Raw genomic sequence first — 24,345 nt, forward strand, 5'->3', positions numbered from 1 at the left:
TCTTTCCCCTGCGGTGATTCCGCCTTCCCCGCACACCTCCCTGCCCCTTCTGGCTCCTGCTTAAAGACTTCCACATCTTCCCCCAGCGGTAGGTGGTTTTTAAAGGGTTTGTTAGCAACGACGATGGGAGAAATGACGGAGCAAAAGAGACTTTCTGAAGTTATTACTCAGATATTTGAGGAAGCGCCGTCAGCCAGGAGGAATCTGGCTGATAACCACAGTAACCTCCACCGCGTCGCAGATTACTGCGAGAGCAACTTCCTTCAGGTGAGTGGGCCCAATGCGCTGTAAACACAACAACACGGGTAAAGTCACAACTCTGTGCCAGGTTTATGACTTTCCATGTGTTTTACAGCTATCTCCAGAGGTATTCAGATAGTTTACTTAAGTAAAAGTAGAAATACTTAATTGGAAAAATACTCAGGTTACAGGTAAAAGTACTGCATCACAATCATACTGTAGTAAAAGTACAAAAGTATTGGCATTTAAAAATAATTGAAGTGAAAAAGGGAAAGTACTCTTAAAGCTTAATGGCCAATTTAAGAATCATATTAAAATACTGGTACCTTATATTTCCTTTAAATAGTACTAGTGGATATGTTATTCTCAAATGTATTTACATTTAGTTTATTCATATTTCGTATTAACTAATCATCTGAAGCTGAAAAGTATAGTAACTGAAGCTGTCAAGTAAAAGAAATGGAGTGAAAAGTAAAATACTTGCTTCCAAAGTGTATGGACTGTGAGTAGAGTAGCATAACATGTAAATATTCAGGTAAGGTATACCTCAAAGTGGTACTAAAGTACAGTGCTTGATAAATGTACTGCATTATATTTCCCCACTGCTGAAACTAATCATGGTAAAAACATAAATACAATCCTGCAGGCAGAGGATACATCGAAGGCTGTTGAGGAGGCGATGGGTTTGGCTGCTCAGTCTCTGGCCAGTGTGGCGTACCAGATCAACAGCGTGGGCAGCACCCTGCTGAGGCTGCTGGACTCCCAGGCCATGCAGATCAAAGATTTAGAGTCCTCAGTCAACCTGCTGTCACTGGTGAGGGCCCCTGAAACACTGAAACACTGTTCACCTGACCTCTGCTGCCTTACAGAGTCATGTGACCGTTGCATATTTTCTACCTTGCAGGAAAACCTTGATACGATTCCTAAAAAATATTTGCTTTGTTTTTACCATTTTATCAAAATTGAGAGCATTTCATAAAAAAATGAGGCAGTAAAAAGCTCTTCGTTTAAAGCAGGGTCAAAATAAAATGTTTAATTAACACCTTTGGTAGTATTGTAAGTATTGAAACAGTTTAAATATTGAGAAACTATATATTTTAAAACAGTGATGTTTCTGAAAACAATACTTTCCATACCTGGCAAAACATGTTTTAAGGTATAGTCCATAAAAGGTGCAGCGTTGTGCTTTTTATTTGGTGAAATAACAGAATGAAAAGTCGTATTCCTGCTAGAAATTGACTTGTTTGATTTGAAATAGGCCTCCAAAACCTGCTTGTATCCTCATTTCCAAAATTGAATGAACTGCTTTTGCTATACAGTGGAATGCTTGTCCGTCGGCCACTTCATTCAACCTTAAAGACAGATCTCTACGGTTTCACTGTTGGTTGTATATTTGGAAAACCAAAAAGAGTGCAAGTTGCTGTATTGCTCCACTTGCAGGTCATCTCTCACATCAGCAGTCAGTCGGGTTTTTGGTTGTTGACAATGAAACTATCTAGGACCAAGTGGTCTGAAAGTGTTCTCTCTGCTCTGCTCCAGGCTGCAGCCATCCACTTTGAGTCGGTAGCCAGGAGAGAGATTGGTGCTTTCACTAGTCCCAAAGACAGAACCCGCGCCAAGCTCATCACCCCCCCGACTGCAGGCAAGGAGCCGGAGAGAAGCTACTCCAGAGTCCCAATATCATTCTCCATCTTGGACTCCACTGGACACTGCTTTGAGGTATATTGGATTCGAAATTGGAAGAGAAAGAAAATAAATTGAGCACGAGTTCAAAAAGCTTTCATGCTGTGGAGAAGCTTTTGTTTTTTACCCTTTATCCGTCTTCTCCCCACAGTACCCCGTGCAGCCCAAGAAAGCAGACTCCACAGAGAGCATACAGAGCGCTGCAGACTACCCTGTGTGAGTATTAGCAGTTCAATTTTCTGCCCTTTTTTATAGCAACTGTGTTAACAATATTTAACACTCCTATACTGAGTATTATAAAAAGGGGCAAAACTGTACAATTTATGATCATGTCTGAACATTTTCTGAAATATGGACCAAAGAAACAGTTTTGAATGTAGGCAATCAAAGCGATGAATTCCTCAGTGCATGCTATATTGTCAGAGAAGTTCTCCTGATCATGGACCAGGATGCATTGCGCTCAGGCTAATCATGCAAGTTCCCGCCTAAACATATCCTCTTGTAGGGCCAATGAATAACCAGCTTCGGCAGAGTTCTGCTTTCTAAAGCCATATTCTCTGCCTCGAATACCTACAGCCTACTTAAACCCTGTAAAATGTATCCTTGTCCCCCAACCCTAATCCATTTTCACTGTTTGCAATGCGAGGGAGTTTTGCTTTGAGCACATAGCCCTGACTATGGAGTTAGACTATACTTACTATTTTTGTGAGCCACCAAGGGCGTAGAGTTAGGAGACCAGTGGCATCTTTCCTACTTCCTACTTACAGAGTCACAACCTCCATGAACAGCCTGTTTTGATCTCAACTACACATCTGTAAAGTTTTGTGACCGCATCTTATTTGGTATTTGATGCTATCGTGTTCACAAACATCTTTTCAGACACTCACGAGGGGAAAACAAAACAAGTCGTGGCTTGTAAAAACAGCAACCATCAAAAAACTACATCGTCTTTTTTCTGTATGCAGGTCCAGTTATGGCATCGCTGTTCCCCCTCCATTAGTCCCCACCTTGCCAAACGTCTCCAACAGCCTTCCTCCGCCTCCTCCTGCCAATTTGGACCCCAGTATGACCTCTCCTCCTCCTCCACCACCACCACCACCTCCCCCTTCCTCCATGGACACAGGCCTCCCCCCTCCTCCGCCGTCCTTGACCTCACCCACATGTCTCCCCCCACCTCCACCTCCACCGCCAATCTCTCCGTCAAACAACGCCTACCCGCCACCGCCTCCTCCTGTATCGGGAGGTTCCCCTCTTCCACCTCCACCTCCACCTCCCCACCACCCTATCAGACTGGCACCTCTGGGTTCGTGCCGCCTCCACCCCCTCCTGTATCAGGGGGTTCACCTCTTCCTCCTCCACCTCCACCACCACCCTCTCAGACTGGCACCTCTGGGTTTGTGCCACCTCCACCCCCTCCACCCCCTCCTCTCCTACGCTGACAGACATTATGTTATTGGATGTTTTTATTCTTCAAGGAGAAACTTCTTCTGTAACTCTCAGGCGTTCTGGGTTGTGTAGATCTTGCGCAACATGGGAAATGTCGGGCATTGGTGTGAAATCAAACATAAGCATAAATAAAAAAATGTAAAGAGCTTCTATTATGCTTTTGGGGTTTCCCTTTTGTGGTGCGTTTCTGTGCATGTAAATGGTCAGCGAAGGCTTAAATCCCAAAGTTCCCTCCATTGGACTCCTTTGTTTACTTCTGTAAAAGCGACATTACTACGCAACGTATTGGCTGGCCCTCCAACACATTGTACGTGATACGCTAAGGGGCGGGACATTTCTAAGCGGTTGACCAATCACAACTGAGTCGGCCAGATAACCAATCAGAGCAGACTAGGCTCTGCTTTCAGACAGAGGGTGGAAAGAGGTGCTACAGCACAGGCAGTAAGAGAACAATAAAGAGCTTTTTGAACATTAAAGCATGGAGACATGTCCCAGAACACAAATACTTAACCGGAAAAATAGCACAATAGGGCCCCTTTAAAGTGTGTGTAGTGGTTTGACATTGAGCCTCAAATTATTATTTTTCAGGGACTCCTTCAAAGTGAAACATTCTGCTGCAGTGCAGATTCCTCCGACATGTTTCAACAAAACCGTGACTGCATTCCTAAGACAAGCTGAAACAGGGGCTTTTGCGTTTCCCTGTAATGTGCTCTTCCCATTCATTGTTACGTCATTGTGTTATTTATCACATTGATTACTAATAAGTTGTTAACGTCTCTGCCCGGTGAGTTCTGCTACTTTAACCAGGTCAACGAGGCTATGAAAATGTCTGTTGCAAGTCAACGCGCTACTTAACCTGCACTGCCTGGCGTGAAGGTAAGCTTTCTTTACAGCATGGGAAATATTAATTTAGTCGGACAGCTTAACCAAACTTGAAAAATATCTTTCTGTTCTGTGTTATTGGACTCAAACTGGAGAAACAGTCTCATAGTCAAAGGCCCTGTTTTATATATTGGTCACAAAGAAAAGGAAATCTTAGCTACCGCCGTTTACTTCTGCTTTCTTTAGCTTTAATCAATTTGACTTCAGGTCTGTTATCTAAGATGAAGCAACATGCCTTTATGGCAACACATGCTGAGCAGTTTTATCTTTGAACTATAGTGTAATGTACACACAGTGTGGGATTAAGAACAAAACTTACAGTGTTACTGCGGCGGATATACGTTTCAGGCTTTCGCCGTAATTATATCTGCCTTAAAGACGTTATGTTGGTGTCTGATTTAGGGATACAACGCAATAAAGAGCTACCTTTGAACCGTCTGTGTTTAACTCTATTGTGAAGGATCACAACTGGAAATAAATCAGCTTTATTATAACCTCACTACTTCGTTCAGACTCCTTGCCTTGTAGAGAAACACAACAATTGCAAATCTGAAGATGTATTTGTAACTGCATGATAAACAGTAAACTAATTACAGTCTTCAGGTTTAAGATCTGTCCTTTGAATAACAAGGTCTTTCTGTGAATTTCTTCTCAGAAAACTATAAAACTGCCATGTACCTTTTTCATCTCATAATTCAGTAAGTATTTCAAACATGAATTTGACCTCCTCTACTCCTCATCATGCTGCATGTACAGTTAAGCTGTCTTTTATTCCAGGATCACCTTGATGTGCGCTGGTATCCTATTTTGGGGTTTTTGTTGCCATTACATAAAGAAGAGCAGACAAGCAGAAAGCTGGCCCTCGAGGCCGGCTGACTCTCCACCGTCTACGTCACGTACATATATGAAGAGGAGCAGGTGGGAGAGGAAGACGAAGAAAGGACTCCTAACAGAGACCCTCCCATGAACTGCTCAGGAAGTGTCAGTCTTCCTCCCCCATACAGGGTAGGTTGTGTTCAGGGCAGGTCCTGCGCTATTCTGGGCCCGGGAGCAACATCGCGCCCCCCCCCCCTCCTACATTTTTAAAGATAAATTGTCAACAGCTAATAAGGAAACTGCCAGAAGCAAACATACAGGGTCTCTTTGTGCTGTTTAGTGAGACACACTCGGCGATACCCTTAATGCAGGATCAGAGAGAAATCTGCATTTTTTTGGCCCCCCTCCAGACCGGCCCAGGTGCAATTGCTCCTGTTGCTACCCCTCCAAAACTGGCCCTGGTTAGGCTAATGGTGGTTTTTTTCTGCTTATTATCTTTAAAGGTGCCATAGAATGGAAAACTGTATTCACCTTGGCATAGTTGAATAAGGAGAGTTCGGTAAATTGAGCTGACATACCGTGAACCTCAAACACCATTGTTTCCTCCTTCAGGTGCAAATCATGAATGTGCATCACAGCGGTAAAACGGGCGGACTACAACAATCCCTGTGTGTTACGTCACACACGGTAGTCCAGCCCCAATATTAGCATACACCAGCTGCTGGAAACACTAACGCTAACACTTACCACTCGGTAACGTTGCTCTCCAATCTCCGACCAACTGGCTGTTCTTCAAATTGATCGGTTTCCTCCTCCGATAAAGGCTCAAACATGTAAGGTTGGATGCCAATAGCCTCCATGGTTCATCTCTCACAGTTTCGAGAACTTCACTTTCTTCTGTGGGCTCTGAGGCAGCCATGGATTGCTCCTTGTAATTCAGCCAATCAGAGCAGAGCTCGTCATCATTATTTAAATGAGCCCCAAATAAGGCAGTTCAGCTTGTTTCATGCTAGGACCAAATCATAGGGTTGTAAATGGGCCTGTAAAACGGCATCTGGACATTTTTTGGATCAACCACAGTGATATACCGTCTTTGTAGACATCAGAGAACAATTTAAAATACCAGATAGATGCTTTCTATGGCACCTTTAAAAATGTTCACAAAGATTTTATCCTCAGCAAAGAACCTGTGTTTTTTATCTGTTTTAATGTCCCTTTTTTTTGCCTTCCCAGTTTGATCCACCATTGTATCCAGACCCCCCTCGATCATACTCATTTCTTTCACCTCACTCAGAGTGATCCTGATCCACTTCTTCATACACTTCAAACATACTCTAGTCTGGACAAACTGTGCTTTTTCAAAATGTATTTTAGCACAGGCCAATGGAATCAAATCAGGGTCACAGAGTTTGAAATTGTGAAATTATGTTCAGAAACTATTTCCAAACATGTGTTGTAAATACGATTTTGCAAGACCTGTCTGTGTTGGAAGATTGTAAAAAGAAAAAACATATATGAATGATGAATTTCAGCCCTGAAGTTGCTGTTTCAAATTATAAATGGACTTTATGCGTTGACCCAAAGCCTGGGTTTTAACTCGCAGTTGATATTTCTTTATTATGTCTCCTCTTGAACTTCTTACGCAGAGTTTTGGCTTCACAAACTGTGAAACAAAATGTCCCAATATCTTTTTGACCCTCATTTGAGCTTGGTTCATTTGGGACATAAGTGTACATGACTGATCTACCTGTAAGCAATCCACTGTGTGGACAAGGTGTGACTGTATTTGATACTGATAAGTACTAAAGTTTCAAAGATAACCGTGCTAAAACACAGACATATGTACAATATGCTTAGCCAAAACAGGTTAAATGTTGAGCAATAATAATAATACTGTGGTTACTTTTTTACATGTTATTTACAAAAATGTAATTCATGTTTGTGAATACAATGAATTTAAGTTTAGTCATGTTTGAAATGTACCCACCAAAAGTAGAAAGATCAGTGACAGGTCACAAAGCCATACTTATTTTGGGGTTGGGGAGTGCTCTGATCATTGATCCCTGAGGAACGCCGTCGTTGTCGCTCGGCCTCAGTAAATAGAGAGTTAACATGCAGGAAATGTGTAAGACATAAAGCACACCTAAGTCCTGTGTCTTTAAAAAAGACAATAAGGCTGTAAAAGCTCATCGGGTCATGCACTTCCCTAAGTGACACATTATCTTTGATACAGCCCTGAGGGCAGGACACTTTGTTTGTTTTGGATTCTTAAAAAAGGTAAGGACTCATCCCACGGTAATACAGTTATCCAGATATCTTTTAGGTGTGTGTCATCAAGGTAACGTATGTTAGAATTACGTGAATTTAGTACAATTTCTCTAGCAGTTGTAACGAGACGCAGATTTATATGATGAAGGTTCACCGTCAGTTGTTAAACTCAGACAATAAAGTAAAACAGTATCCCGGTCATTCAGATAGTCTTGATTCAAGCTTTATATTTGTACACCGCTGAGGAGTTTTGGTAGCCTTTAAAAGGTTATTGTGAGTGAAATACTTCAGGGTCATAGGTCACAAGTCAGCCATGAAATTGGTCAGCTAGTCTCATACTAGTGGGCTCCTAGAAGTGAAGGCTGACCAGCATAATATCCTGTCAGGACAGCTCACACCGACTTGTTGATGTTTGTCAGTCACTTCTGAAGACTTCCTTTCCGGTCAGAAAGACAGCTTGTTTTATAATTTACTGAAATAGATCTGATGTAGAGGTTTTTAGTGAGGAAAACTACAGTGCTAAAATAAGTCCCTGCAAACAAGATGTTGCTGGAGTAGAAGTATTAGCATCAAAATACACCAACAAAAGTAAAGTACCAAAGTAAGAGTGCTTATTCTGCACATTTCAGAAAAATAACTATACAGTTATTATAGTTTGGATGCATCAGAAAATGCGATTAGCTTTGCCTCAGTTAAGTTATTATGATACATCAGATTTGTTGATTATGTTTGGTTCATCTTTAGTTATCAACTAAATGCAGGGGAGCATATTATCCTCATTATCTTATTAATCCTCAAGATGTAATTTATCCATCTTATTTATACTCATTATCTTATTTATAATCATTATCTTATTTATACTCATTATCCTCATTATCTTATTTATAGTCATTATCCTCATTATCTTATTTATAGTCATTATCTTATGTATAGTCATTATCCTCATTATCTTATTTATCCTCATTATTTTATTTATACTCATTATCCTCATTATTTTATTTATAGTCATTATCTTATTTATATTCATTATCCTCATTATCTTATTTATAGTCATTATCTTATTTATACTCATTATTTTTATTTATACTCATTATTTTTATTTATAGTCATTATCCTCATTATCTTATTTATAGTCATTATGTTATTTATACTCATTATTTTATTTATAGTCATTATCCTCATTATCTTATTTATAGTCATTATGTTATTTATAGTCATTATCCTCATTATGTTATTTATAGTCATTATCCTCATCATCTTATTAATCCTCAAGATGTAATTCATCCTCATCATCTTATTTATAATCATTATCCTCAAGATGTTATTTATCCTCATTATCTTATTAATAGTCGTTATACTCATTATCATATTTATCCTCAAGATGTTATTTATCCTCATTATCTTATTTAACCTTATCAGGAAGTACACTATGTCCATTATGTAGTGGAGAAGTCCAAAATAACAGGACATGTATGTACTCAAAGTATGTCAAAATTGTACGTAAAGTACATGAATGACTGTAATGAGTCTGCTTGCATTCATATCCAGTCTACATTATTCTAACTTCAATGAGTTGTAACACTGTCAATGGTTGACCATATAACATATAATTATCTTGTTCTTTAGAGCAATGTCAGCAGGTTGACATAACTCGAGCCATGACTCAAGTAGGGAACGTCCTTCCATATTTGTAAGTAATCCAATAAAGGCAAAATTAATCTCCCCGATTATATACCTCTGAAGTCTTTGAGTGATGGAAATGTGCTCCCAGATTCCCAGGCTTGGTGGTGTCCATCGCTGTGGTTCTCCTCTGCTTCTATATGCACGGCAAAAAGAAAAGAGCAGCGTATGACGTCACTGTACCAACGTCACAAGAGGACAACCGGCTCTATACGATTCCTTTGTCTGAGGAGCAGGCAGAAGAAGAAACACATTATGACAGATTCCCTCCTCGGTACAGCACTGTGGACCTCCCACCACCATACTCACTGGTGCGTAACACCGTCATTAAATCACTGCCAATGATTAAAGCTACTGTCATTAATATAACCAACACACAGAACAACTTCACCAAAATCAACAGCTGTATTTTCACAAAGGAGAGTCACAGAATCACACTTAATAAACATGTTTTAATTCCAATTAAATCTGTCTTTAAAAATCTGTCGTATTTGTTCTCTTGAGTGTTTGTCTCCATATCTTTTGGTCAGCAAGGAAGCCAATAAGCATATTTCAAACAATTTATAAAAAATAATTTTAAAACACTGATTCAAAATGAATTCTGCTACTACAATAAAAGTGTGAGCTTTACTCTGTGTGTAGTTTGACTCATACAGTACACATGGTGGTTGACATTACACATTTTTTTATTCAATTTAAATCTCTTTAAAGCAACAAAAAAAAATCAAAAATGAATTTAAAAGTTCTTTTTTTTTCAGGAAATATGCTTATTTGCTTTATTGAGTGTACCCATATTCCCACCTAACTCTCAGCTAGATATTTCCCATAATTAACTATTCTGATCATATGAAACATGTTTTTTGAGGCGGCAGTGGCTCAGTCAGTAGGGACTTGGACTTGGACTTGGGACCGAAGGGTCGCCGGTTCACGTCCCGATCGGACCAAAAAAAAAAAAATATGGAGTGAGCTGGTAGCTGGAGAGGTGCCAGTTCTCCTCCTAGGCCACTGCCGAGGTGCCCTTGAGCAAGGCACCTAACCTCTATCTGCTCCCTTGGCGCCGGGTACCTGGCTGCCTCTCTGCTCTGCCACCTCTCCTCTGCATGTGGTTGTGTGTGCATGTATTTCCTCTGTGTTTGTGCATGTATATCCTCTGTGTGTTTAATGTGTGTCAACACAACAGAGTAAAGAAAGCAATTTCCCTGTAAGGGATTAATAAAGTATGTCTTCTTCTTCAACATTAGTAATCTAGAGTTTCAGGCTCATTTTTGCTTACTGTACAATTAAATGATTACAAATCAGATGTAAACACAGACCATTTTAAGTTGAATTTTGTTCATACAAAGTGATTCTGTTTGATTTTTATGCAGTTTTGACAGAATTCAGACTCACAGAATCATGATGCTGGATGACGATAAAAATAATCTTAAAAATCAACAGTTTTTAAGCGTGTTAATTCATGTTTACATCTAGCAAGAAAGCCAATAAGCAGATATCAGATCATCAACTATTAGCAGTTCTCTTAACACTTAACAATATTTAGTTTTATTCAACTTTATTAATCTAGAACTCATTTTTATTTAAAAAAACAGAAATATCAATTATAAAACTAAGAGCATTTTAAAATGATTTGTTGCAACAGTTAAATAAAATATTACCATTTTAATTTACCTTTTTTCAGTTTGATCCCAAGGTTGCCAGCATTTGGTCCGATGACCCTCCACCTGTGTACGAGATGTATCCGATAACGCTGTCTCCTCATCACTGGATGACACCTGCGGGACACCTGCATCCATAACAACCATCGAGCACCATCACCCCCGCCCCCCGCAGCCACAGAGAAAACACCAGCCTCCACCAGCTTTACATTTTAACTTACCAAACGTTGACTCACCTTACGTTGTTTCTGTGTATTCTGAAAAATAGTATTAAATGCTTTGATTTGAACATTTGTATGAACTGTAGACGGTGAAGCAATCCTCTCAACACATCCATTTAATACACTTTTATATGAACATCAAACAGTGTAGCCGTCCCACTGCATCTACACACCAGCAGAATCATGAAAGCACCAAGTGGTTCTCTATGTTATACTATATACTCTTTATTACAATACAGTACTTACAAGTTTGAGGGGAAATAAAATAAATATTCAATGCGTCGCCAGTATTATTCGTCTCTATTTTCTAAGAAGGAACATGTACAGTGAGTGATTCCTTGGCTTTTGAACAACGTTAAGGCAAAAGTAAGTATGAATTTGAAGCCACTGATAAATATTTTACTGTATGTACATCAAAGATAACAGAAAAAACATAGTGTTAAGTAACATGTTTGCCTTCATTATACAATCAGTGCACACTGTAGGCTACTTTTACTTTATCTTCATTTTTTGTTGTTCTTAGTGCTACAAATAAAACTCCAACAGAATCTATTTGCTGGGTCGTCTTGCTGTCGAATAAACCTGACGCTTTACCAGCATAGGACAACAAAAGTGTAATGTAATCAACATTTGAAACAAAAAAAGGTTGCAATATCAACACAACTTGTGTTTATGTGTACATCAGTGTCTGTGTTCATCGGTCTGTAGGTACATGTATTGTACACATATGTTATAGTTTGACTCTATTGCTGTTCATTTTTCAAATTAGTGGAGACAAACGATATAAAGCACATTTCTGAACACATACAATCATACTGTATGATCAAATGGTCTATAATAAATATGACATTTGGTATGTTTCCGTCACCAATCTGTCCTACCAACCCAATGTAAACAGTACACTACATAAAGTAGGAAAGGCTCTGAATCATGACGCTTGGATAACTGCGTGGAGACGGCCCCTCTGGAGCTACCTCACCGTCCTCTGATCTTTGACCTGTGGCTTTGGACCCTTGACGGTGGCCTCTTGGTTCAGAAGACCCAGCTGACAGGCACCCACTGTTGCTCCGTCGACAGTTTCTCCAGCGCCAACCGTAGACTCCTGAACGCAGACTCCAGGCCGTCGTTTACGATGCACAGGTCAAAGTAATGTCCGTAGGCCCGCTTGATGCGCTCGCTCTCGTCCACTGTCCTCTTTAACTCAGAGTCCTGTAGGTGACAGTGGGACGATTAGGTGACAATACAGAAACACAAAGGAAACAAAGAGCAGGCTACTACTGGGATGGAGTTAACTTTAAAACTGGTGAGCCCATAAATCAAACTAGTTTACATTATTTAAAGAAATGGTTTTTGCTTTGCTTTGCAGAGTAAATCAATCACATTAGGTATTCCCATTACCAATACAATGATTCATATGATGGATTTCGCTCTATTTCAGGCTTTTTCTAAAAGATGTTTTTTATGGCAACAGAGGGGAAGACGCACAGCAAAGGGACTCAGGCCGGATTGAAACCTGGGTCCACTGCATGGGGATCAAACCGTATATGGCCACCAGCTCTACCCACAGAGCTATACGATGGCCTTCAGGCTTTGAAGTCTCTAAGAAACATGCTTTTAAAAGTATTTCTTTCTTTCTTTTGATGGATATGTGTAATTAAATAAGGAAATAACTGAGTTATGTGTAAAAAAGCATCCTTAAATAAACGTATTTATCAAAACAGTGTAAGGAAAACCGTCTCAACTTTGAAAGTGTCAAATCCGTATTTAGTATGGTAGGAGATGAATCAAACGAATGGTTTTTAAGGGCCAAAACTCAAACTCACCGTTAACTGTTTCGTCACCACTCCTGATTCAATTGCCGATTTATTCATAGCTTTGAGAACCTCAAAATCCGGTGCTTCAATGAATACAACATAGGGCAGGAACTCTGACGTCCTCAGGACTTTAAGAGCCTTCAAAGAAAAGAAAAGGCTGATGTGAGACATCTAACAATCACTGCATGGCTGCACAGCAAGCGAAGGGAAAAGCTGAAACGCACATAATTATAAAGCTGAGAGAGAATGTGACTAAAATGCGACAGCAGCATCCTGATCTAACGAATTTAGCAAGTTAATGTATGCAAATAAGATCAGCCGAGTGTTTCCAGTGCATCAATCCAATCATTAAGAGATCTTTGTGATAAATATTGGCGATGTGATCAGCCTGAAAATACCGTAGAAGCAACGACCCGAACTAAATTGGCTCGAATACAGAATTTAAACTGATGTCATTTACATTGGAAATAAGACGAAAACTTGATAGAAAGCAGAGCGGAGCTTCCCCTACCTGTGGGTTGACGTCCAGGATGCAGATCTTTCCTGTTTCTATCACCTCGTGTATGGAGTTGATTTTCGTGCCGTACAGATTCCCGTCGTACTCGCCGTGCTCCAGGAAACGACCACTTTTGATGTCGCACTCCATTTCGCTGCGGGTCATGAAAGAGTACATCTGGCTATCTCTCTCATCCACCTTTGGTTTTCTGCAGGTGACTGAAGAATGAGAAAGAGGCAAGAGGAAATATATAATGAACAGAATGCAAAAATAGACACTTAAGGTTAAAATCACAAAAATAAGAGGAAAATAAATCAAATACGTTTCAAATTATAGATGACAAAAACAGAAAGTAACTCAAGTTAAAAACAGTAGCTACATAAAATGACAATATTCAAGCAGTTTGTTAGAGGAATACAACAGTAACATCAAATAAAACATTTTGCGGTCATCAATTGATTGATTTCAGTATCAGTTGGTTCAGTGTGCTGCACTCACAGGGGACGGTAGTGCCGTACCGCTGGGGATCAGACACCAGCAGCTTGTTTTTCAAACTACGACGTCCGACTCCTTGTGCACCAATCAGAACCAGAGTCTTCCTCCTGAAGGGTGGGACCTTGGCTACCTCTTCATATATCCGCAGCTCATGGCGATCGAATTCTAGTCAGAAACTTATAATTAGGAGGAAGAAAATCATAAAATAATAGACTGGGATGTTGTAACTGATGGGTACCTGCATTCTTCGTAGTCAAATACATCATCTTCTTTTTCTTCTTTCCACCCATTCCAGCACATAGAGGACCTGAGACACACAGAAACACAGGAAACTCAATAAACCCCCCAATCTTTGTCTCAGCCCACCACTTTAACAAAGTCAAAATGATGAACGATGAAGGTGGAAATCACCGCAGGGTCATAAATCTGAAGTGTGGTACAGTTAAATGCCCACTAGATGGCGCTGTGTACTAATATTGATTGACCTGTCTGCTGCCAGACAACACCTGTGACCAGGCTCTGCTGAGCATCTGTTCAATATGAATGATGATTTAGCCCATGGGGGGGAATGTCTTATGAACAGAGACGTGATTAGAAGCAAACAGGAGCTCAGGTATTAATTTTCATGTCAGATTTCAAACCATCAAGCCGTTAGTGCTACATTATGAAGTGTTCTTCTTCTGGATCAACAATTCCAGACCTCTCACTACAAGAAAACAACTATTTTGTATTCAAATCATGCCCACAGTTGGTATAATGTGTGTAAAGTGGACAGATGTGTCCTTCCCGGGCTCCAAGGGCAGTACAGTTTGGCTGTCACCTTCCTCCGCAAGTGAAGGGCGAGCTGCTGACTGTGACTCACCACCTGTTTTGTTGAGTCAGATCAAATAGATCTTAAGGATCAGAGCATCTACTCACTGCGCGTCTTTCAAGAGAAGAGATGACTATTGATCAGGTTTGTATTTACGGGGGTCTTATTACCTCTCCTGAATCAGTGTGCTTCCTGTGGGGGAGCTGTAGGACCCTGCAGCTTAATAACAAGCTTGATTGGAATCAGGCCTCCTTAATCACGCCGACGCTCATTACCAGCTCTCCGGCGCTCACTGACGGAGAAACAGACTGGATTTGCAGGATGAACGGCCGGCGGCAGATGAAATGCGTGTATGATGTGGATAGGAACAGATGCTGTCTTTGTTGCCGGTGTGTTAGTGCGGCGAATAGTCTGTGTCGAATCTGCATAATGAGAGGCGCTCCTCTGCTCTGCTGCGAGCCGCCAAGAGGTGTACCTGTGGTAGCGAGCTCCAGATCTCTCTTCACAAACGCTTTCCTTTTCTCCTCCAGCAGCTGGCTTGGGATGAGACCTGCACTGCCTCCTTCTATGTGGCAGGCCTGCGAGAGCAAACAGAACAAACCAGAGATAAGATCAAATGCTTTAGTCTTAGCTCAGCTATTAAATGCACAACAAATAGCTGAATATCCTTGGCTTTACTCACCTGCCACCAGTTCAGGTCCTCCTGGTTGAAAATCTGCAGAATGTCTCCGCTGCTGAAGCCCAGCCCCGCTTCTTTGCAGGGAATCAGGTTATCATGGGATGGGTCGTAGTCAAAGTGACACTTTACAAAGGCCTGAAAGGATAAAGACGGGGAAAGGAGGGAAGGTGTCAGAAAAATTCTCCATAATGGATGTCAAAACAGATTGCAAAATACACATTTAGGCTGGGGATGCATCCCGCCCGCTGCCTCTGGTGTGTATAAACAGAACATGATATGCAGCAGACAGATTGGGTGAGTAAAGTGTCCATCACTATGAAGCAGCCTTGATCAGTTTAAGCCCACTTCATCTCCCGGCTCACTTTCACAACACCTCAAGGATTCAAGATTAAGCTCATAAAGCAAACCCTGTGTCCCGCCCCCACTGACAGCACCTCGAGTCTGACTGACAGACACACATAGAAATAAAAAAAAGAGAGCCAAACTATGTAGCCATGGCAACCATCCCCCCCCACTCACAGTCACACACACACACACACACAATTGCACTTGACGCCTTTCCTCGTGCTGAACTGATGCACGAATAGAGACAAAAGGCTGTAAGCTCTTACTTGTAATGTGTGTGTGAGAGTCATCCCCATGCAAGGACACAAAAGTCGACACCACACACACACACACACACACACACACACACACACACACACACACACACACACACACACACACACACACACACACACACACACACACACACACACACACACACACACACACACACACACACACACACACACACACACACACACACACACACACACACACACACACACACACAGGCCAAAGGGAGTTGTCAGTTGAGTTTAGTCACTATATGCGATGGCAGGGCTCGAGGCGTGAAACACGGACAGCTGGATCACATTCAGAGAGAACTTTTGCAAACAGCTCCAATCATCGCAACTCTTGGCACAGCACGACGTTCACCTACACAGAACTTTACCGTTTACAGCCAATTTATTGTTTATCATTTGTGACTGACGGACGCTATTGGGTGCTCAAGTAGGCACTTTGATATCAGGAGCAGAGACCATAAAAATAGGGCAAAAACCGAACACTTACACTTCGGTTTTACGAAGCGAATGTCTTCAGAAGACATACAGCAGGAGTGTGTTCTTACAGAAAATTGTCTACACCTTTAGAAATGTTCCGAAAAGCCATGCCTCACAAAACACTCTTCACTGCATGACCCTAAGAAATGTGAGGGCATTTTCTAACATAAAAGCATTTTTTAGAGCCTTTCTGCCAGAGTGGATGCTCCTCAAGAAGAAAAAAATACTGTATAGCTGCTGTCATCTGTAGAGCTGCCAATTCCAGTTTAGGCATAGTTTGCACGTTTTCAATTCAAATCAAGACTACAAAGTTGAGGCTGAGGTAATTCTCTGACATTAAACTCTAATTTGAAGCCAAAAAAATGATGTAACAAGAATATACAGCCATATGTATTGTAGGAAATGTTCTTTTATTATGTACAGAGACATAGTATTTATGAGTGCTTTAAGCTAGATGCTAATGCTAGTATGGCAGCATGTTTACAGTGACAATTATAACATTTGCTATTTAGTCATGTGTATAAACATGTGTATACAGTCATCTCTGTGACAGGCTTTGAGCTAAATGCTAATATGGCAGTATGTTTACAGTGACAATGCTACCATATTTGCTAATTACCCACATGTACCGTATAAGCAATAGCCTATGTAAGTGGTTTAAGCTAAATGCTAATGCAAGTAGGCAGCATATTCACAGTGACAATTATAACATACATCGATGTGTATAAACATTGGCATACAGTCATCTCTGGGACAGGCTTTGAGCTAAATGCTAACGCTAGTATGGCAGCATGTCTACAGTGACAATGCTAGTTGGCGCTGGATGAAAAGTCAGGTGATCAGTCCAGTCAGAAGTCCTCATCTGGGCCTTGTGGATGTCTTATTCAAATTCTCATTGTAATAGTTGTTGAGATAATCCAGTCTGGACAAAGTGATGGACTGGCCGAATGCCCAGTGGTTCATGCAACAAACTTTTGACCTTTAAAAAAAAAAAAATTTATAGATTTTTTGCACCCAACAGCAATAATGTGCTTAAAATTCATGCATGTCTGTGCGGATAATAATCCTCCTCTCCACATCATTTTCTTGTAAATAATGTTCTAGTATATTTTGGTCTAGTGTAAGGAATTGATTTGGCACAGCTTCTTCAAGCTCTTATGTTCCTCTTCTCTTCCGCTGAGACAAATCCGTCACGGAGATAGAGCCCAACACATTTTGAGCTGTATGTACTGCATCTCCAAATGCGCTCCATCCTTCCATCCTATTGGCATCACCAGGATACATCACCCTTCAATCTACCTCACTGTAAACTGGGTCATATTTTCAGTGCGACTAGCCTCCTCCAGCTCTTAGAAAGCTAAGCAAGCGAACATAACCCGAGGAGGGCCACGGACACATCATGATTTTTTTACGCTTCTTAAAACTATGTCATAAAGTATTTCATATCAAACAAACTCAAATACTTTTTATGGGAAAAGTGGGGGAAAAGTACAAGGACTCCCGTGTCAAGAGCTGTATCACTCCGTTTCTTTCTTGTCTTGAAGGCTTAACTTATTCATCCATAATATATGAGCATAAAATTGCTCTACATTTGGATAAGTGACAAAACTCTACAGCAGATTTCAAAGCAAAATATCAAATGTCACCTACAAGGTCCCTCTATAGAATTAGATATATGATTCTTGGCACAGCATGCAAGGTTACAGGCTGCAGGGAGAGAGCCAGGGAGGACGCTGAGCGGCACTTACTTGACTGATGAAAGTGACAGTATCCTTTCAAAGTAATCAGAACATTTTGTACATCATGTCTTTAAGTGTCGCTGATCAAAGCAAGGGTGTTTCACTTTGAAAGGAGCTCGAGATTTAATGTGGAAGACATTTCAAACATAGGTATTGTTGTGGTAACTATCCTAAACTATCACAAAAAGGATATAAACTACATGCCTCCATGGTCATAGACAGATTTTTTACATTTAGGGAACTCTATATCTTATTGCCCTTCGACAAGGAGGAATTCAGTTGTCTGTTCAGGATTACGGAAATAACGACTGGTATAATTCAATCAAACTTGGTGGAAGCTTTTAGCGTAGGCCAAGGGAGAACTCATAAGATTTTGGAGGGATTTAAATCATGTTGCCGATACACTATGTTAACTTTCAGCAGCATTGCAAGATAGTGCAAAGGTTCCTGTCTGTGGTGTCGGAATAATCTGAAAATGTAATTCCTGACTGGCACAATTAATGTGAAAGCCCCCTTATTATGCACAACAACCTGCAAACAATAAGCAGTATTGTTTTATGTCTCCCAGAAATAAAATACAACCCATCTACTTACTACTTACAAATTCAAAACCCCCTGCACACATTGAATTTAGAAGAAAGCACCATCAGAGGAGGTCTGGGCTCCCTAAGCGCCATTCTATTTTAATTTTTCCACACTGCACTGTAACTTTTATGCTTGTATTTTATACCTGTCTTATTCTATTATAGCTTCTTTTATCTTTATTTTATTCTCCTGGCATTTTAAGGACCATTTTGAATGTATTTAAATGTCATTTTATAATGTGTTTCTGCTGCAATTTATCTTAATGGTTTCGTAAAGCACTTTGAATTGCCTTTTGCATTTCTTGGTGTTATGCCTCCCATTTCCTTCCAATTAGGTTTATTTATGGGTGGTTGGTTCGAGTTAAAACAGGAGTCTAACATGTATTGGATCAGTGTTGTGCTGACCTGTCTGGGTGTGTGTGGCTCCTGGTAGCTGGGCAGGATCTTCAGCACCACGCTGCCACTCGCCTCCTTCAGCATCTCCTGCAGCACTTTAGGGTCGTTGCCCACCTCCTTGCCGTTCACCTCCTTGATGATGTCGCCCACATGGAGCAGACCCTGCTGGTCGATCATGCCGCCGTGGAGGATCCGGGCAATCACCAGCTCGCCGCTCTCCACCCGAAACGTCACTCCCTACACACACAAGTGGGTCAACTCTCGAGAACAATCACAGCACACCTTTTAGTTTTTAATTCATTAACAGTATAGCGAGGTCCTCCATTGCTCAGAAGTTCAAAAGGCACATAGGTGGGGGTGGAGTTGAGGGCTGTAAACAAGCAGGAAGTGCCATGGGTAAGTGGTGAGGCTAATATATCAATTACTGTAAGGGTGACCAGGTGCGAGCTGCAAAAATCAGTTCCAACTCTTCCATTAGTAACATTTTTAAATAAGATATATTTCAGGGTGTGTTGGCTTGTTTGACAGGTATATTACTGTCAGTTTTGTCCCATTTATGCTCCACTTTTGCACAGTATTGACACAGTTAGATACCAGTTGCTTTCTAAAGTTGAGTATCATGCAAAATGACACTTCAGAAACTTCTGAGAGACTGTTGGCAGAGAGTTTTATGATGAGAAAGTGAGACATCATGTCAAGATGCTGCAGATCAATCACCATGTTATGTGCTAAAAGGCCGTATACAATCTGACTTGTTTCTCTTCTTAACAATGCTTCACAAATATGTCACTACACTGAGTGCATGCGCTGTTCCAAAAAACACAAATCACAAGTTTTATCGGTTCACATTTTACAGGAAGCCTCTCCCCTTCCTCTCTGATTAACATGGGTTGCAGACTCACCAGGTGCTCGCCAGACACTTTACGGATGCCCACCATCCGGACTGCGTCTGGGGGAACGGGCTGGTTGTTGAGGGCTGCGTCCATGAAGGAGCAGGGGCTGGAGGGGGGGTGTCTCGTAGTTTTTGGACGCCACAGAATCATGGGTCTCCAGGAGAGACTGTGTGCACAACAGCAGGGGAAACCAAACACTGATTATCAAGGCTGCACTAATGGTCAGGACTCTTTTGAATTGCAAAAATGGATAGTAAAAGATTCAAATCCCAGAAGCACAACAATTATTAAAAGCCTGATATGTTCTTGTTTTTCATGCTCAAATCAGGTATTCTTCCTCTGAGTTTTCGTCTGACGCTGCATGGACAAACACATTTTGCAGCATCCAAATCAATCTAATCCATGCTAGCAGAACATGCATCATTAAGCATGAGCAGCATCAAAGGGTGAGTGCCTGAGTGCCTGTTAATTAAAGCTACACATCGCTGTGGGAGGACAGACCTGGAAGTGAGGCTCATTCAGGATGCGGACCAGCTCGTCGGCCGCCGTGCTGCTGTCTGTTAGCGGGTTCAGCTCTTTGAGGATGTCCTGCACCAGCTCCACATTGTTCTCCCTCACAGCCTCCAGCTTGGTTTCCTCAAACTGCTCATGGGCCTGGGATTGAATGATTAAACAGATGGTGTTATAAGGGGTATTTCCTCCGTCATCAGGGCTACGATTCAAGGGAGTATCTTTGTGTTGAAAAGTAGTCAGACCATGAGGGCTTGGAGTACGTATATATATTTTTGGAACGGTTGTCCACGTGAGATTTTAGGAATAGCAATAGGTTTATAGGTACGAGTTAGATAATTGTGGCAGGTTTGGAACGATGTATAACTGTGCAGCAAATTATCTATTACAGACTCAACAATGCAAAAATATTGTCATTCAGTCATCCATAGCCTTTTCTGAGCATTTGCAGACCATTTACATGCACAAAAAGCCTATATAACACACTACAGGGAAAGGAAACCACAAGAAGCATAATAGGGCCCTTTTAAACAAACTTATCGGTGCATTTGTGTCATTTTAGAATCAGTAATCTTGTTTTTATTTTCCTTTAAAGCGTATGTAACAATACAAAAGTGTTTCTTCTATATGTACATTGTCTGCTGTGTTATTATGCAAACAAACTTTCCTGAAAGCTTTCTCATTATTTGTCCTGGAGTTATGTTCCCCTTATTACCTGATTACCTTCCCCAGTCTTTCAGAACAAGCATCTATAACCTCAAACTCCATTAGTGTACCTTCTCAGTGAGCAGTTGATGCACCTTGCTGAGCTATAATGAAATGTTTTCTGACCTCTGCGGGGCTTTTTGCTTTGATTCAGTAACACAGAAAAGGGCACGTTAACAAAAATGACAGCAACCTGAAAGCCCCCCCCCCCCCCCCTGCAGAGAGCAACACACAGCCTGCACTCATAAATCCTCAATGAAAGATACAGCAAACAAGAAAACAAACTTGAGTCGAATCTAGCGTCATGCAGGTTTCTCCGATGTGTTCGCTGTGAAACATCAATATTTCAGGAGCATTCATTTTTCACTTTCTCCTCGTCTGCTGCCACGGACACAGGGGTCTGTGGTTATTGGATATGGCTTCCACATCTCTGGTGCGAGGTCGCATATAAAAAATGAACGACTTTATCCTTTCCCATCTGCTGCATTTTGGAGCAGTTTGTATCATGGGCATGCTTTTTGTTTTGGGATATGCTCCTGTTGTAATTTTCTGTGACTAAATATGAGTTAATAATGCTTTGCAAATAAATGATTTCTGTCCTAAAATGTACAGAAATGAATCAACAAAGAAAAAGGTATTGAGTTCCATTCCTGCGAGTTGTTCAGATGCCGATTACATACAGCTGTTTCTCCAAAGTTCACAGTAGCACTACTTGCAACGATACAACAAGCAATCTTGTTCCTGAGCATTCATGTTGTCAGACAATCCCACAGAGGATTTGTCTGGTGGGATCGAGTACCATGGCAGCGACGTTGCTTGTTTGCCGAGGAAGAGAGGAAGAATCCCCGCAGAGAGACAGAATTTGGTGCATGCAAATATATATTCAGTAAAACCTGCAGACAAATCAACACATGCAATGTATAGTTCACACACTCTGCACACACAAGGCCACAGCACACATACAAAGTTATTTGCACATGGATTAAAAGGCTGTGATTCAGTGGTGCAGCAGAAGGACTTTAGCTCATTTTGAGTTTTGGCAGAATCCTTTGTAACCTGATGGAGCGAGCAGTCAGAGTCTGGCTTTCGAACAACATGCCAGCACGGAGGCTATGCTATGTGATTACACTGTTGTGAGAGCAAAATTTCACAGGCGTGCGTCTGTTTTCTACACCACTTTAAATTAGTGTGTAACTCAAAGTGATTAAATTACTATCTACGGCAAGAAGATGAGCATGTTTTCGAACTGTCCCATTGTGCTGTCCCCTTTTAGCCTTTCAGGTTGTTAATATACACGACCATTGAATTACTCTGCCAAGCACTGAAATGTGTGGCTTTCAAAATTCTCATTTCATTGTAATTACCAGACACTGCTAATCTTCCTCCTCCCCACCTAGACGTTGCAGCTATAAAAGGCTAATGAGCACGGCTGTCCTAAAGGCAAAAAGGAAATGATAAAGCAGTGTGAGAATTGTATTCTGCATCTAATGGTTCAGTTAGCCAGCCTTCTCTTGTGAGATGAGAAAATGGAACACTTTAGATCAGTGGGTTGCACCGGTACTCGATCAATGAGTTTCCAAACGGTCATGGATCAATTCTGACTGATGAAAGGTAATACATTACTTAAAGCAAGACTTTGTGAAACTAATCAGTATTCATTCATTCATCGATTTCCAGAGTTGGACAGTCGCTGTTTGATTTGAATAATAAAAGTATGACCCGGTAGTAAAATTGGTCATACCGTGTATCTGCCTATTTCAAATGTAAGAAATTTGCATATTTGAACCGTTACCAATCTTAGGACATTATTTTAAAAACTCACAGCTAATTTATTATTGTATCTGCCATGCTAAATAGAAGCTTAATTATAGTATAAACTCACCTGCTGTACTGTATTTAATATAATTTCTCTATATAATTATAGTTCTGTTTTCATTTATTGTAGAAATAATTAAATAAATAATAGGAGTACAAATACTAATATTGATAATAATAATATTAATATTAATAATAATAATAATAATAATAATAATAATAATAATAATGATAATCTTGATAATGTGAAATATTCAGAGATGCTTAAATATCTCAATTGTTTTGGACAAGCTGTTCGGTATAAAGCAGAATAATTGCTTTGGAGGACGGACGGCACTGTTTCTCAAAGACCTTGGAGTGTAATTTACCATCCGCACAGGGGAATTGATATTGCTTGGAATGACAAAAGCAAACGTCTAAAAGAAGAAGCGTCTCCTTCAGCGCTCTTTAATGTCTCAAGAGTCCTGATTGCTCAGTTAGATTAGCGCCGAGCATCGAGGCAGCGCCACAGTCATAAGCAACAATAATGGAGCACTGTGGAGGCTCTTCTGCATGATGATAGCTCCTGTTGTCAATATCTGCTCACTGTGGGCCTAATCATCATTCACATTCATTATGGAATTGTAGGCTGTGCTGATTGCATCATTCTGCAGTGAGCGTGGTGCAATCAGCGCAATTCACTCAGGTCCCCCGAGCCATATGCACACAAGCATGCTCCGTCCCTAAGCTACACTCCACTATCGACACATTAAGGGATAGCTTGTTGAGCGTTTATAGATCCAGCATTGGGTCATCTTGGAAATCAGTTTCACATCCCTGAGAAAGGCGTCTTTCCTCATCGGTGGCATCAGCAGATTCATCTATGGGAATTCTCATCAATACACCGGTACCACCAAGAACCCTCTCAGACATACAATACAAATCCCCGTCATGCTCTCAGACGCTCACATGCAGGCTTCGGTTGCAGTATTCACTACACAGCTTCCCATGGATCGTCCATCTTCAAACTTCCAGGACAGACCTGCCTCTGAACTACTAAATAAGTCGATGGAGTTTTACCTCTGGCTCTTTCTCAGTCTGAGCCCTGCAGACCAATACATCTCCCAGGACAGAGAGAGCAGCTTCCGCCACAACTCCGCTAACACTGACAGTTCAAAGATAGATGCAGTAATCCATACTAATGACTCTCGACAGCAGGGGAAAGCAGAGAATGAATTTCAGTACACAACGTGAACTGCATCTCTAGTTTACCTTTTGAAAAAGTCCCCACTTTTAAAAGTCATCTCAAATTGAAGTTCTTTCAGCGAGCAGACGGATGACTTCTATTCCGGAGAAAGACGGAGTGGTATGAAACTCTGAAAAGACTGTCTGCCACTGCTGAGCGTCTTCATTCTTCTCCCGTCACTTCAAA

The 24,345-nt window shown here is 41.0% G+C and overlaps 2 protein-coding genes across 2 annotated transcripts in view; one reads left to right on the forward strand and one right to left on the reverse strand.

Moving 5' to 3' along the window:
* On the forward strand, window positions 1-11,814 carry abi3b (ABI family, member 3b). Its single transcript, XM_063893710.1, is given in 12 exon segments — window positions 1-267; window positions 887-1,054; window positions 1,780-1,959; window positions 2,075-2,139; window positions 2,889-3,195; window positions 3,198-4,245; window positions 4,907-4,949; window positions 5,029-5,256; window positions 6,301-7,344; window positions 8,962-9,025; window positions 9,107-9,326; window positions 10,694-11,814. Coding segments are annotated over 6 exon segments (1,029 nt in total). The 5' UTR covers window positions 1-123; the 3' UTR covers window positions 3,363-4,245; window positions 4,907-4,949; window positions 5,029-5,256; window positions 6,301-7,344; window positions 8,962-9,025; window positions 9,107-9,326; window positions 10,694-11,814.
* Window positions 11,092-24,345, reverse strand: part of mpp2b (MAGUK p55 scaffold protein 2b) — a 27,965-nt gene continuing 14,711 nt past the window's right edge. Inside the window, 11 exon segments of the mRNA XM_063893709.1 lie at window positions 11,092-12,100; window positions 12,715-12,843; window positions 13,217-13,419; window positions 13,700-13,861; window positions 13,935-14,003; window positions 14,983-15,085; window positions 15,190-15,321; window positions 19,021-19,248; window positions 19,914-20,016; window positions 20,018-20,070; window positions 20,406-20,558. Coding sequence (XP_063749779.1) covers window positions 11,924-12,100; window positions 12,715-12,843; window positions 13,217-13,419; window positions 13,700-13,861; window positions 13,935-14,003; window positions 14,983-15,085; window positions 15,190-15,321; window positions 19,021-19,248; window positions 19,914-20,016; window positions 20,018-20,070; window positions 20,406-20,558 — 1,512 coding nt within the window. The 3' untranslated portion in view covers window positions 11,092-11,923.

Source organism: Eleginops maclovinus, chromosome 10 (assembly GCF_036324505.1).
Source record: "Eleginops maclovinus isolate JMC-PN-2008 ecotype Puerto Natales chromosome 10, JC_Emac_rtc_rv5, whole genome shotgun sequence".
Classification (NCBI taxonomy): Eukaryota; Metazoa; Chordata; class Actinopteri; order Perciformes; family Eleginopidae; genus Eleginops; species Eleginops maclovinus.